This window comes from Vipera ursinii (genome assembly GCF_947247035.1).
Source record: "Vipera ursinii genome assembly, chromosome: 5".
NCBI lineage: Eukaryota > Metazoa > Chordata > Lepidosauria > Squamata > Viperidae > Vipera > Vipera ursinii.
In genome coordinates, this window is record NC_139518.1 from 2,384,917 (window position 1) to 2,396,980 (window position 12,064).

The 12,064-nt window shown below is 52.4% G+C and overlaps 1 protein-coding gene and 1 long non-coding RNA gene across 4 annotated transcripts in view; one reads left to right on the top strand and one right to left on the bottom strand.

The window, feature by feature from the left end:
- The window catches only part of LOC310641209, a 276,109-nt gene that overhangs the window by 253,792 nt on the left and 10,253 nt on the right, over positions 1 to 12,064 (bottom strand). The window lies entirely within an intron of this gene.
- Positions 1 to 12,064, top strand: part of TNK2 (tyrosine kinase non receptor 2) — a gene marked incomplete at its 3' end in the record, with an annotated part of 103,433 nt that overhangs the window by 87,735 nt on the left and 3,634 nt on the right. The window contains exons 12-15 of the mRNA XM_083364853.1: positions 2,570 to 2,661; positions 5,503 to 5,547; positions 7,909 to 9,344; positions 11,921 to 12,016. Coding sequence (XP_083220979.1) covers positions 2,570 to 2,661; positions 5,503 to 5,547; positions 7,909 to 9,344; positions 11,921 to 12,016 — 1,669 coding nt within the window. The remainder of the gene's footprint in view (positions 1 to 2,569; positions 2,662 to 5,502; positions 5,548 to 7,908; positions 9,345 to 11,920; positions 12,017 to 12,064) is intronic.

Here is a 12,064-nt window from a genome sequence, read left to right on the forward strand (position 1 = left end):
GGCTGAGGGGCGAGCGACTTTGACAGACTTTTTATTTTTCTATTCCCTGAAAAGGGACCTTGTGAGATTCCTTCTCCCACCTTTGCTTCGCTTCCTTTCTTGAAACAGTTCAGCGACTCACTCCTACGCCCACGTCGCTGGATGAGGTGTAGTTTGCCCTGGAAACGGGTGCGAAACTTGCCACATCGGCAGGGCGCGTCATTCCCCATATCCTGTGTAGGATGGGTGGCTTCCTCCCTGAGTCTCTGCTGTGACAAAACTTGCCTTTCACAAGTGGGTTTTATTGCTGAAACGTAAGATCCGTCGGACACCCAGCTTCGGGTGTGTGTGTCGTGGGTGTGGGTGTGTGGTTTTCGGCCCCGGAGTTGCGCACCTCCTCCAAGCCGGCTGGGTTGCACAACTCCGGCTCTCTCGCCTCTTTGACGTGATAACCCGGGTGGGTGTGTTGAGGTTGGCTGGCTGCCGACAAGCGGTGTGCGTTTGCAACACGGGTCGGGCCCTAGCTGAAGCGTTCAGATGACCTGTTAAGCTGGTTTATCACAAACAGCCTCGGTTGACCCGCAACCGACGCAAAAGAGAGGTTTTTTCCGGGCCGCAACTCAGGAGCGGCTTGCGTGTGCCTTTTTTCCAGGATGTTTCTCGACCTGATTCAGTGTGAACCATTAGGGTGTGTGGATGGGTGTTGTGTTGTGTTTTAGCATATTGTGCAAACGAATTGGGCGCGGGGGTGGTTGTGCAAAGCCAGAAGATCGGTTGATTTGGTCATTGGGGAGCCACGCCAGGTGAATCTGCAACTGAGGAGAAACTTCCTAGTAACAGGGAGGGCAATGAGCCAGTGGAACTCCTTGCCACCAGATGTTGTGGGTGCTTCATTACTGGAGGTTTTTTAAGAAGGAATAAAACGGGACGGTCACTTGTCTGCTCTTGTTCAAGCAGGGGGTTGGACTAGAAGACCTCCAAGGTCCCTTCCAGGTCTATTCTGATTGACTGAATGAATGCACCCCCATAGCGATCAATGACCGTTTTTCCACACTTAGCGACTGTTGCAGCCTCCCCGGGCTCACGTGATCAAAAAATCAGGCGCTGGTTTATGACGGTCGCAGCGTCCTAGGGCCACGAGATCCACTGAGTCAATAGGGGAAGCCCACTTCAGTGAACAACTGCGTGGTTAGCTGAAGCAGCGCAGTGACTCACTTAACAACGGCGGCGAGAAAGGTCATCAGGTGGGGCACAACTCATTTCAAGCGTCTTGCGTAGCGACCAAAATTTGGGGCTCAGATGCAGTGGTAGGGAGAGGGCGACCTCTCATCTGCCTCAGTTTCCCCTGCGGCCTGGGATGTTGAAAGAGCCCAAAGTGAGAGGCATAGTAGCTCTCCCACTACAAAACCCATCATCTGGGCATTGCTGCCTGTCCTCTTGAAAAGTTAAGTGTCGCATGGGAACTGCCCTCCAACAGCAAGCGTGATTGATTGGTTGATTGATTGATTGATTGATTTTATATCCTGTCTTTTATTATTTTTGTGAATATTCCTCCCTCCCTCCCTCCCTCTTGTTTTGTCCACAACAACCCTGTGAGGTGGGCAGGGTGAAGAGAGAGTAAGTGGCCCAAAGTCACCCAGCTGGCTTTCAGTCCTAAGGCAGGACTAGAACTCACTGTCCCCTGGCGATTGTCCCAAGTCACCCAGCTGGCTTTCAGTCCTAAGGCAGGACTAGAACTCACTGTCTCCTGGCGATTGTCCCAAGTCACCCAGCTGCCTTTCATGCCTAAGGCAGGACTAGAACTCACTGTCTCCTGGTTTCTAGACCTTAATCACTAGACCAAACTAACTTTCCTCCTGCGTTAATGATATATCATCCAAACAGATACCATTTTCCTCTAGGTGAGCTACCCCAGCCAGAAAGCAAGTCTGCAAAACTGTCTAGGGCAGAAACCCCAGTGTTGTGGTGTTCGTGTTGAGTCTTTAGTCATAAGAGAAAGGAAGAAGGATCAGGGGAATGGACTGGACTAGACTGGAATGGAATAAATATTGGAGAAGAGAAGAGAATAAGGAACAGAACAGTAGAGTAGAATAGAATAGAATAGAACAGAACAGAACAGAAAATGGAATGAATAGAATAGAATAGAAAATGAATGAAATGGAATAGAATAGAATAGAATAGAATAGAATAGAATAGAATAGAATAGAATAAGGAATAGAACAGAACAGAATAGAATATGGAATGAATAGAATAGAAAATGAATGGAATGGAATAGAACAGAATAGAATAGAATAGGATAGGATAGGATAGAATATGATAGAATATACAGTAAAGTAGAGTAGAATAGAATAGAACAGAACAGAATAGAATAGAAAATGAATGGAATGGAATAGAATAGAATAGAAATACAGAATAGAATAGAATATGATGGAATAGAGTAGAGTAGAATTGAATTGAATTGAATTGAAAGGGACCTTGGAGGTCTTCTAGTCCAGCCCTCTGCTCAGGCAGGAAACCCTGAACCCAGCACACAGCAAGTAGATTGTTTCAACTTTTTCTCTCTTTCTTTTCCCATCCTCCTTTTCTGCAGCTTGTACCTGGGAAATCCCATGGACCCCCCGGATGTCCTAGGATTGGATTTGAACTCTGCTAGGCCTACTCAGCTCCCAGGAAGGACAAAGAGTAAGACATGGCATCTTAATGCGCTCACTCGTTACACCCTAAACAGCTCCGCCAGCCTTGCCTGCCTGTGTCGCAGAACTGCGAGACCCAGAATGCCTTTTGTCTGGAGTCCCCACACTGGTGCATGTTGGGAATGGTAGTTTTCCAAAGGCAAACCATAGTTACGCCCAATAGAAAAGCATCTCTTGTAGCGCAGGGTTGAACTGAGGGGTCCTTGGTGCCCTCTGAGCTGGGTGGTTTCCTTGCAGACGTTTCATGACCCAACTAAGGAACATCATCAGGGCTAGAAGGGAGGGGGGCTTGCGGAGAGGAGGAGGAGAAGAAGAAAAGAAAGGAAAGAAAGAAAGGAGAAAGTAAGAAAAGAAAAGATTGTGGGGTCCTTGGTGCTCTCTGAGCTGGGTGGTTTTCTTCCAGACGTTTCATGACTCAACTAGGCAACATCATCAGTGCTAGAAGGAGGAGGAGGAGGACTGTGGGGTCCTCGGTGCCCTCGGAGCTGGGTGGTTTCCTTGCAAACGTTTCATGACCCAACTAGGTTACACCATCAGGGCTAGAAGGAGGAGGAGGAGAAGGAAAGAAGAAGGGAGGATGACAATGACTATGGACTCCTTGCTGCTCCCTGAGCTGGATGGATGCGGAATTTCATGACCCAACTAGGTGACATCATCAGGGCTAGAAGGGAGGGAGTTTTGTGGGATGGAGGAAGAGTAAGGACTGTGGGGTCCTCGGTCCTCTCTTGAGCTGGGTGGTTTTCTTGCGGACGTCTCGTAACCCAACTAGGTAACATCATCAGTTATGAGAAATGGGTATTTATATAACTTCTCCCCCTCTTAGCACTGATGATGTTAGCTAGTTGGGTCATGAAACCTCTGCAAGGAAACCGCCCAGCTCAGAGAGCACCAGGGACCCCACACTTCTTTTACTGCCTCCTCTTCCTCCTCCTCCTCCTCCTCCTCCTCCTCCCCCTGCCCGCAACCCTTCTCCTTTCTAGCACTGATGGTGTTACCTAGTTGGCGAATGAAACGTCTTCCAGGAAACCACCCAACCTCAGAGAGAGCATCAGATACTCTGAGACAGGGTTATGACGGGACTGCAACCGCAGTGTTTCCTGGGCTGCTCCGCTCCGTCTGAATGATGCTGTAGTCTCTGCAAGTTGGAGAACGGCTCTTTTTCTCAGATCTTTCCTTTGCAAGGGATTTTCAGGGCGGTTTTTTTTTCTTTCATATTCTCTCGCACTCGCAGCCGCTGCCTTTGTTCCTTCTGAGTTCAGGTCCCTGTTCCCGAACCCCAGTTTCAAAAGAATCTCGTACCTGGTCCTCCACTTACGACCACAATTTCTTTTCCCGAGTCACTGCGGTCGTAAGTCGATTTTAAACCCAGCTTGGCAGCCGTTTTTATGCCTCTCTCTCTCTCTCTCGTCGCTAAAGCAAACCCAGTGGTCGTAAGCAAGAAGCCAAGTCTCCCAACTGGCTATTTGTGGCTGGAAACTGCCCCCCCCCACAACCCAAATTCTCGAAACGTAACCGCAGGGCAGGGCAACGGGTCGTAAATGTGTGAGCCAGTGGCCAAGGATCCCAACCGCGATCACGTGACCCTGTGGGTGGTGCGGCGGTCGTAAGCACGAGGACCAGATTCCCCACCACCACGATGTTCGTAACTCCGATTGGCCCTTAAATGAACGAATGGCCACAATTCGAGGACTACCTGTCATCCCAAACTTCAAACAGCTGCTTGTCTTTTAGTCTGTTATGAGACGCCCGGGAAGTGATGGGCGTGGATAAAAATCAAAATAAATAATAAGCAAATGACATAATGTCCAGGATATTGTTATTTGTCAGTGCAAAAAAAGGGGAAAAAATATTAAGTAGGGGAGGAAAAAAATTGCCACCTTCTCATCTCAGTACAGGCGAGTCCTCGACTTAGCACAGCTCATTTAGCGACCGAAATTACGACAGCACTGCAGAAAGGGGCTTAGGACTATTTTTCCCCACTTAACAACCACCGCAGTATTCCTCACGCTCACGTCATCCAAATTCGGCCGCTTAGACAACTGACTCGTATTTACGACGGTCTCCGTGTCCCGGGGTCACGCGATTCCCCTTTGGCGACCTTCCTCCCAAGCGAAGCCAGTGGGGGGAAACCGGGTTCCCTCAGCGACCGTCCTGCTAATTGAACAACAGCGATTCGCTTAAGGACAGAAAGTTTGCGATATGGGGCAAAACTCCCTTAACGGCTGTCTCGGTGAGCGGCAGAAGTGTTGGGCTCTGCTGCGCTCATAAGCGGAGGACCGCCTGTAACGTCTTCCCGCAGTCCGTCTCCATTTAGGATTGGCCTGCTCTCTCTGGGCTCGTAAGCTAGCCCAGGCTTAGTGGCCCCGCTGCCTTTTCTCGGTCCTCCCTGAAATCAAGGGGGTACACTGATTTCCATCATCCACTGCCTCCCAGAGGCTCGTTTGGGGGAAAAAATGCCATCTGGAATTTTAACCTTCTCTTCCGATAGTTCGTTCTACACCCTGCAGAAATGAAGCAGCTGCTTTAAGGAGAACAATCTCTGCTTCTCATTCAGCCCCCTGGCTGCTTAGGGGGTGAGACCACCCGCCTACCCCCAAGGGGTTCTTCCTGGCCCTACCGATTTGCCGCTTTCGCGCCGTCTCTTCGGCCCTCTCTCTGCCCCTCGCATGAAGCCAGAAACTAACGCTCTGCTCTCTTCTTTCCCTTTCGCTGCGGTCTCTCTCTCTCTCTCTCTCTCTCTCTCTCTCTCTCTCTCTCTCTCTCTCTCTCTCTCTCTCTCTCTCTCTCTCTCTCTCTCTCTCTCTCTCTCTCTCTCTCTATCGTCCTGCAGGAGATCCGCCACCTCGGCCGCCCCAGCCCTCGATCCTTCTCAAGCGTAAGTGGGGCCATGTTCCCAGCTGTTGTGCCTCTTGTGTCTTTTTTTTTCTTTTCTCTTTTCTTTTCTTTGTTCCTTTCCCGGACGAGGGATGGTCAGCCCTTCGAGGTAGACCATGGTAGGAAAACAATGTCACGCGCGTTCAGGCTACTTTTAACGTGAGATTGCAGTAACGGAATTTTGCAAGTCGGAATGGGCTTCTCCCCTCCTTCCTCCCATCCTCTTGTGTAAGAAGTGGGGAGGGGCTTATTTGAGAGCTTAAGGGGTACTTATGACAGGCCCTAGAAACCAGGAGAACCTCTGCCTTAGGCAGAAAGCCAGCTGGCTGACTTTGGGCTAATCACCAGGAGACGGTGAGTTCTAGTCCCGACTTAAGCATGAAAGCCAGGAGGTTGACTTTGGGCCAATCACCAGGAGACGGTGAGTTCTAGTTCCGCCTTAGGCATGAATGCCAGCTGGGTGACTTTGGGCCAATCACCAGGAGACGGAGAGATCTAGTCCCGCCTTAGGCATGAAAGCCAGCTGGCTGACTTTGGGCCAATCACCAGGAGATGGTGAGTTCTAGTCCTGCCTTCAGAATGAAGGTGGCTGGGTGACTTTGGGCCAATCACCAGGAGACGGTGAGTTCTAGTCCTGCCTTAGGCATGAAAACTGGCTGGGTGACTTTGGGCCAATCACCAGCAGACGGAGAGTTCTAGTCCCGCCTTAGGCATGAAAGCCATCTGGGTGACTTTGGACCAATCACCAGGAGATGGCGAGTTCTAGTCCCGCCTTAGGCATGAAAGCCATCTGGGTGACTGGGCCAATCACCAGCAGACGGAGAGTTCTAGTCCCGCCTTAGGCGTGAAAGCCGACTGGGTGACTGGGTCAGTCCCTTCTCTCAGGCCAACCCACCTCACACGGTTGTTGTGGGGAAAAGAAGGAATATTAGGTGCGTTCCCCACGTTGAGTTACCTACAAAGTAATAAAAGCAGGATATATAGCTGGAGGAAGTGACGGAGGGAGGGGGAGGGCTGCCAGCCGCCGTCTCCCGAAACCCAGAGGAACAAACAGACGCTGGGAAAGTCAGGAAAAATGCCTCTGCTGGCAGGAAGCCCGTTTGTGCCTTGTGTTTGTGTGTGTTTGTGTAATTTCTCCCTTCCCCAGAGAAGCCTCAAAGGGAGATAAAGCATAAGCAACTTTCTCAGAGATTTTAAAAGGTGGGAAACATTGCGGAGGATTTATTCATGTTCGCCAAAAAGAGAGAGAGAGGAAGGAAGGAAGGAAGCAGCCAAGAAGGAAGGAAGGAGAGAGGAAGGAAGGAAGGGAGAAGAAAGGAAGGATAAAAAGGAAGGAGAGAAGAAGGAAGAGAAGGAAGGAGCGAAGAAGGAAGGAAGGAAAGGAAGGGAGTAGAAAGAGGAAGGATAGAGAGGAAGGAAGCAGAAGTAGGAAGGAAGGGAGAAGAAAGGAAGGAGAGAGGGAAGAGAAGGAAGGAGCGAAGAAGGAAGTAAGGAAAGGAAGGAAGGGAGAAGAAAGAGGAAGGATAGGAAGGAAGGAGAGAAGTAGGAAGAGTAAAGAAGAAAGGAAGAGAGGAAGGAAGGAAGGGAGAAGAAGGATAAGGAAGAGAAGAAGGAAGGAAGGAAGCAGCGATGAAGGAAGTAAGGGAAGGAAGAGAAGAAAGGAAGGAGAGGAAGGAAGGAAGGGAGAAGAAAGGAAGGATAAAAAGGAAGGAGAAGAAGGAAGAGAAGGAAGGAGCGAAGAAGGAAGTAAGGAAAGGAAGGAAGGGAGTAGAAAGAGGAAGGATAAAGGAAGGAAGGAAGGAGAAGTAGGAAGAGAGGAAGGGAGAAGAAAGGAAGGAGAGAAGTAGGAAGAGAGGAAGGAGCGAAGAAGGAAGTAAGGAAAGGAAAAGAAGGAAGGGAGAAGAAAGGAAGGATAGGAAGGAAGGAGAGAAATAGGAAGAGCAAAGAAGAAAGGAAGAGAGGAAGGAAGGAAGGGAGAAGAAGGATAAGGAAGAGAAGAAGGAAGGAAGGAAGCAGTGAAGAAGGAAGTAAGGGAAGGAAGAGAAGAAAGGAAGGAGAGAGAAGTAGGAAGAGCAAAGAAGAAAGGAAGAGGAAGGGAGAAAGGAAGGATAAAAAGGAAGGAGAGAAGGAAGGAAGGAAAGAAGGAAAGGAAGGAAGGAGTGAAGTAGGAAGAGCAAAGAAGGAAGGAAGGAGAAAAGGAAGGAAGGAGAGAAGAAGGAAGTAAGGGAAGGGAAGGAAAGGAGAAGAAAGAGGAAGAAAGGAAGGAGAGAAGTAGGAAGAGCAAAGAAGAAAGGAAGGAAGGAGAGAGGAAGGAGAAAGAGAAAGAAAGAAAGAAAAACCAGCCTGCCTTTTCCTCTTTCAGAGCCCTTCTACGATCCGGTGTACCCAGAGGAGAATCCGCTGGCCGTCAGTCTCAAGCAGCTTTGCCTGAAGAAGCGAGCCGGGTCGGGGGCCAAGGCCGGGCCCCCGCTTGCCAAGCCCTCCGCCTGCGTCTCGGGCACCCAGGTGGGCGAGAGGCTGCTGCTGCCCCGCTCCAAAGCGGGGGGCGTCCCCCCGCTTCACGAGGTGACCCTAATCGACTTTGGCGACGAGCTGCTTCCCCCCAGCCCTTCCCCCGCCGGGGACTTCTGCGCCCCCTCCTTGGCCCGCCTAGCCATGGAGGCCTTCTCCTTGCTGGACAAGACCCCTCCCCAGAGCCCCTCGCAGGCCTTGCCCCGCCCCTTGCACCCCACGCCCATCGTGGACTGGGACGCCCGGCCCCTCCCTCCGCCCCCCGCCTACGACGACGTGGCCCAAGACGAGGAAGACCTGGAGGTCTTCTCCATCAACAGCTCCGAGGGGCTGGCCGGCCGGCCGCGGGGCAGGAGCTGGGGCAAAGCGGCGGAGGTCAACGGCGGCTTGGGCCCCGAAGGAGACCCTCGGCCCGCTCTCCCTTTGGACGACAACCTCTTCCTGCCCGCCAAAGAGAGCAAGCAGCCCAGCCCGGCCCAGACCACGGAGATCTTCCAGGAGCTGCAGGAGGAATGCATGAAGCGCCTCAAGGTGCCCGTGGGGGGACCCTCCGTGGCCGCCGCCCCGAGTCCAGGCGAGGAGAAGCCGCAGGTCCCCCCTCGGGTGCCCATCCTGCCCATCCCTTTCCGACGGAACGAGCACGGCCGCTGGGCCGGGGACCTCTCGCCAGCCTCCGGAGGAGGAGGAGGAGGAGGAGGAGGAGGAGAAGAAGGCCGTCCGCCCCAGATCCCTCCGCGGGATCGGTTGTCCCAGCCGGGATCCAGGACTCCCAGTCCCCGAGCCCCTCTCCAGGCCGGATCTCCCCAACCCAGAACCAACCCTTGCTCCCCGCTCTCCTTGGGGGCCTTCCTGTCCACCTCCCCAGGGAAGCCGCCCATGCCCACCACCCAGAGCTTCGCCCTGGACCCCAAGTACGCCACCCCCAAGGTCATCCAGGCCCAGGGCAAGGAGAGCGCCAAGGGCCCTTGCATCTTGCCCATCGTCAAGGACGGGCGGAAAGTCAGCAACACCCACTACTATCTCCTCCCGGAGCGCCCGCCTTACCTGGACAAGTACGAGAAGTTCTTCAAGGAGCCCAAGAGCCCCGAGGACGGGCTGGGGCCGAGTCGAGTGGTCAGCACGGCCACGGTCCGGCCCATGATGCAGCAGCCGCCGGAATGCAAAGCCAACTTCTCGGCCAACAACAGCAACGGCAGCGCCAGTGCCGCCGTCAAGGCCACCTGTGGCCTCCAGAAGATCGTCTACGAGGGCTCGGAAGGGCCTCGGACTTCAGAGAAGATACGCCAGGTGAGGGCTGCTCTGTTCGGCCAGGGCCGCCTCGCCGGAGCTGGGGGAGCAGGTGGACCTGTGTGTGGGCTCCTGGGTGCTCCCTGTCAGCTGGCTGGTTTCCTTGCAGGCGTTTCGCGACCCAACTAGGGAACGTCATCAGTGCTAGAAGGGAGGAGGAGGAGGAGGAGAGAAATAAAAAGGAAGAAGAAAGAAAGAAAGAAAGAAAGAAAGAAAGAAAGAAAGAAAGAAAGAAAGAAAGAGAAAGAAAAAGAAAGATTGGACTGTGGGGTCCTTGGGGGTCTCTGAGCTGGGGGGTTTCCTTGCAGACGTTTCGCGACCCAACTAGGGAACGTCATCAGTGCTAGAAGGGAGGGGGGGATTGGAGGAGGAGGAGCAGGAGGGAGGGGGGGAAGAAGAGGAGGAAGAGAAGGAAAAAAAGGAGGAAAAGGAGGAGTAGGACAATTATGGGGTCCCTGGTGCTCTCTGAGCTGGGTGGTTTTCTTGTGGACGTTTCACGACCCAACTAGGGAACATCATCAGTGCTAGAAGGGAGGGGGGCTTGTGCAGAGGAGGAGAAGAGAAAGAAAGAAAGAGAGAGAAAGAGAAAGAAAGAAAGAAAAGAAAAGGAAAGTAAAGAAAAGAAAGAAAGAGAAAGAAAGGAAGAAAGAAAGAAAAGAAACGTTTGTTTTCTTGCAAACGTTTCATGACCCAACTAGGTCAGTGCTAGAAGGGAGGGGGGCTTGTGCAGAGGAGAAGGAGAAGAAGAGAAAAAGAAAAAGAAAGAAAAGAAAAGAAAAGAGGATTGTGGGGTCCTTGGTGCTCTCTGAGCTTGGTTTGTTTTCTTTCAGACATTTCATGGCCCAACTAGGCAACATCATCAGTGCTAGAAGGGAGGGGGGCTTTGCAGAGAGGAGGAGGAGGGTGACTACTGGGGGGGGTTCCTTGGTGCTCTCTGAGCTTGGTCCTCTTTGCAGACGTTTCATGATGGACCTAGGGAACATCATCAGGGCTAGAAGGGAGGGGGGTTTGCAGAGAGGAGGAAGAGGAGGAGGAGAAGAGGAAAGAAAGAAAGAAAGAAAAAGAAAGAAAGAGAAAGAAAGAAAAGAAAGAAAGAAAGAAAGAGAAAAGGTGGATGGATTGTGGGGTCCTTGGTGCTCTCTGAGCTTGGTCCTCTTTTTGCATATGTTTCATGACCCAACTAGGGAACATCATCAATACTAGAAGGGAGGGGGGCTTGTGGAGAGGGAGGAGGGAGGAGGAGAGGAAAGAAGGAAGGAAGGAAGGAAGGAAGGAAGGAAGGAGTGTGGGGTCCTTGGTGCTCTCTGAGCTGGGTGGTTTTCCTTGTGGACGTTTCATGACCCAACTAGGCAACATCATCAGGGTTAGAAGGGAGCGGGGACACTGTTTGGTTATACACAATACAACCCCAGTTCTAGCACTGATGATGTTCCCTAGTTGGGTCATGAAAAGCCTGCAAGAGAACTACCGAACTCAGAGAGCACCAAGGATCTCACAGTCCTCCTCCTCCTCCTGCTCCTTCAGCCCCATTACTATCACCATCTCCATCTCCTCCTCCTCCTCCTCCAATCCAATTTGTTTCTACCCTGATGTGAAATCTAGTTGGGTAACGAGAGACCTGCAAGAAAGCATCCAAGCTCAGAGAGCACGGAAGATCCCTCCTCTCAACTCTTTGAGTTCCACGTAGACTCCTCTGTTGGAGCGACCCCTGACCTCCCGTCACTCCGAGTCCCTGGGGACCTCTCCCCCCCCCCAGAGAAGTCACGAGGGAGTCCTTGCCCAGGTTGCAAATCGGTGTGAAGCCCACCGATCCGCCGTGGCGGGGGTGTTCGCACAACACGTCATTAGGGTCTGCAGTAAACTAGCTCATCGGATGGATTTGATCTCAATTAGGGTTTAAAGGCTGCATCTTTGCCTTAATGGTCTTGTGTTCCTTCCTCCTCCCACCCTTCCTCCATTCCTTTCTTCCTTCCTCCCCTCCCTCCCTTCCTCCCTCTGTTCTTCCTTCCCTTCCTTCCTCCCTCCATTCCTTCCTCCCTCCCTCCTTCTGTCCATCCCTTCCTCCTCCCTCCCTTCCTCTGTTCCTTCCTCCATTCCTTCCTTCCTCCCTCCCTCCTTCTGTCCATCCACTTCCTCCTCCCTCCCTTCCTCTGTTCCTTCCTCCTTTCTTCCTTCTTCCGTCCGTTCCTCCCTCCCTCCCTTCTCCCTCCCTCTCTTCCTGTTCCTTCCTTTCTTTGTCTCTCCTCCCTCCCTCCCTCCCTTTTTTCTTTCCTCCTTCTGTCCATCCCTCCCTCCCTTTCTCTTTAGTGGCAGAGCGGTTAAGAAGGCAGCATTGCAAGCAAACTCTGCCCACTGCCAGGGGTTCGATCCCAACCGGGCCGGAGGTCGCCCCAGCCTTCACCTCCTTCCCAGATCCATAAAAGGAGGACCCAGATTGTTGGGGGAGCGAGGGGCAATATGCTGGCTCTAAAACTGCAGAAAGAGAGGGCTGTGAAGCCCCACGAAGCGGTATATAAGCCCACACGCGGTTGCTGCCAGATGTTAACCCAGCTGCACCCGCTTTGCCCCCTTTGCAGGTCCAGGAGTCGGTGCATGGCGTCACCACCGAGGAGTGCCAAGCCGCCCTGCAGAATCACAGCTGGAACGTGCAAAAGGCTGTCCACTACCTGAAGGTAAAAACATCTGCACGGGGCATTTCCCCTCCTGGCAGGAGGAAGAGG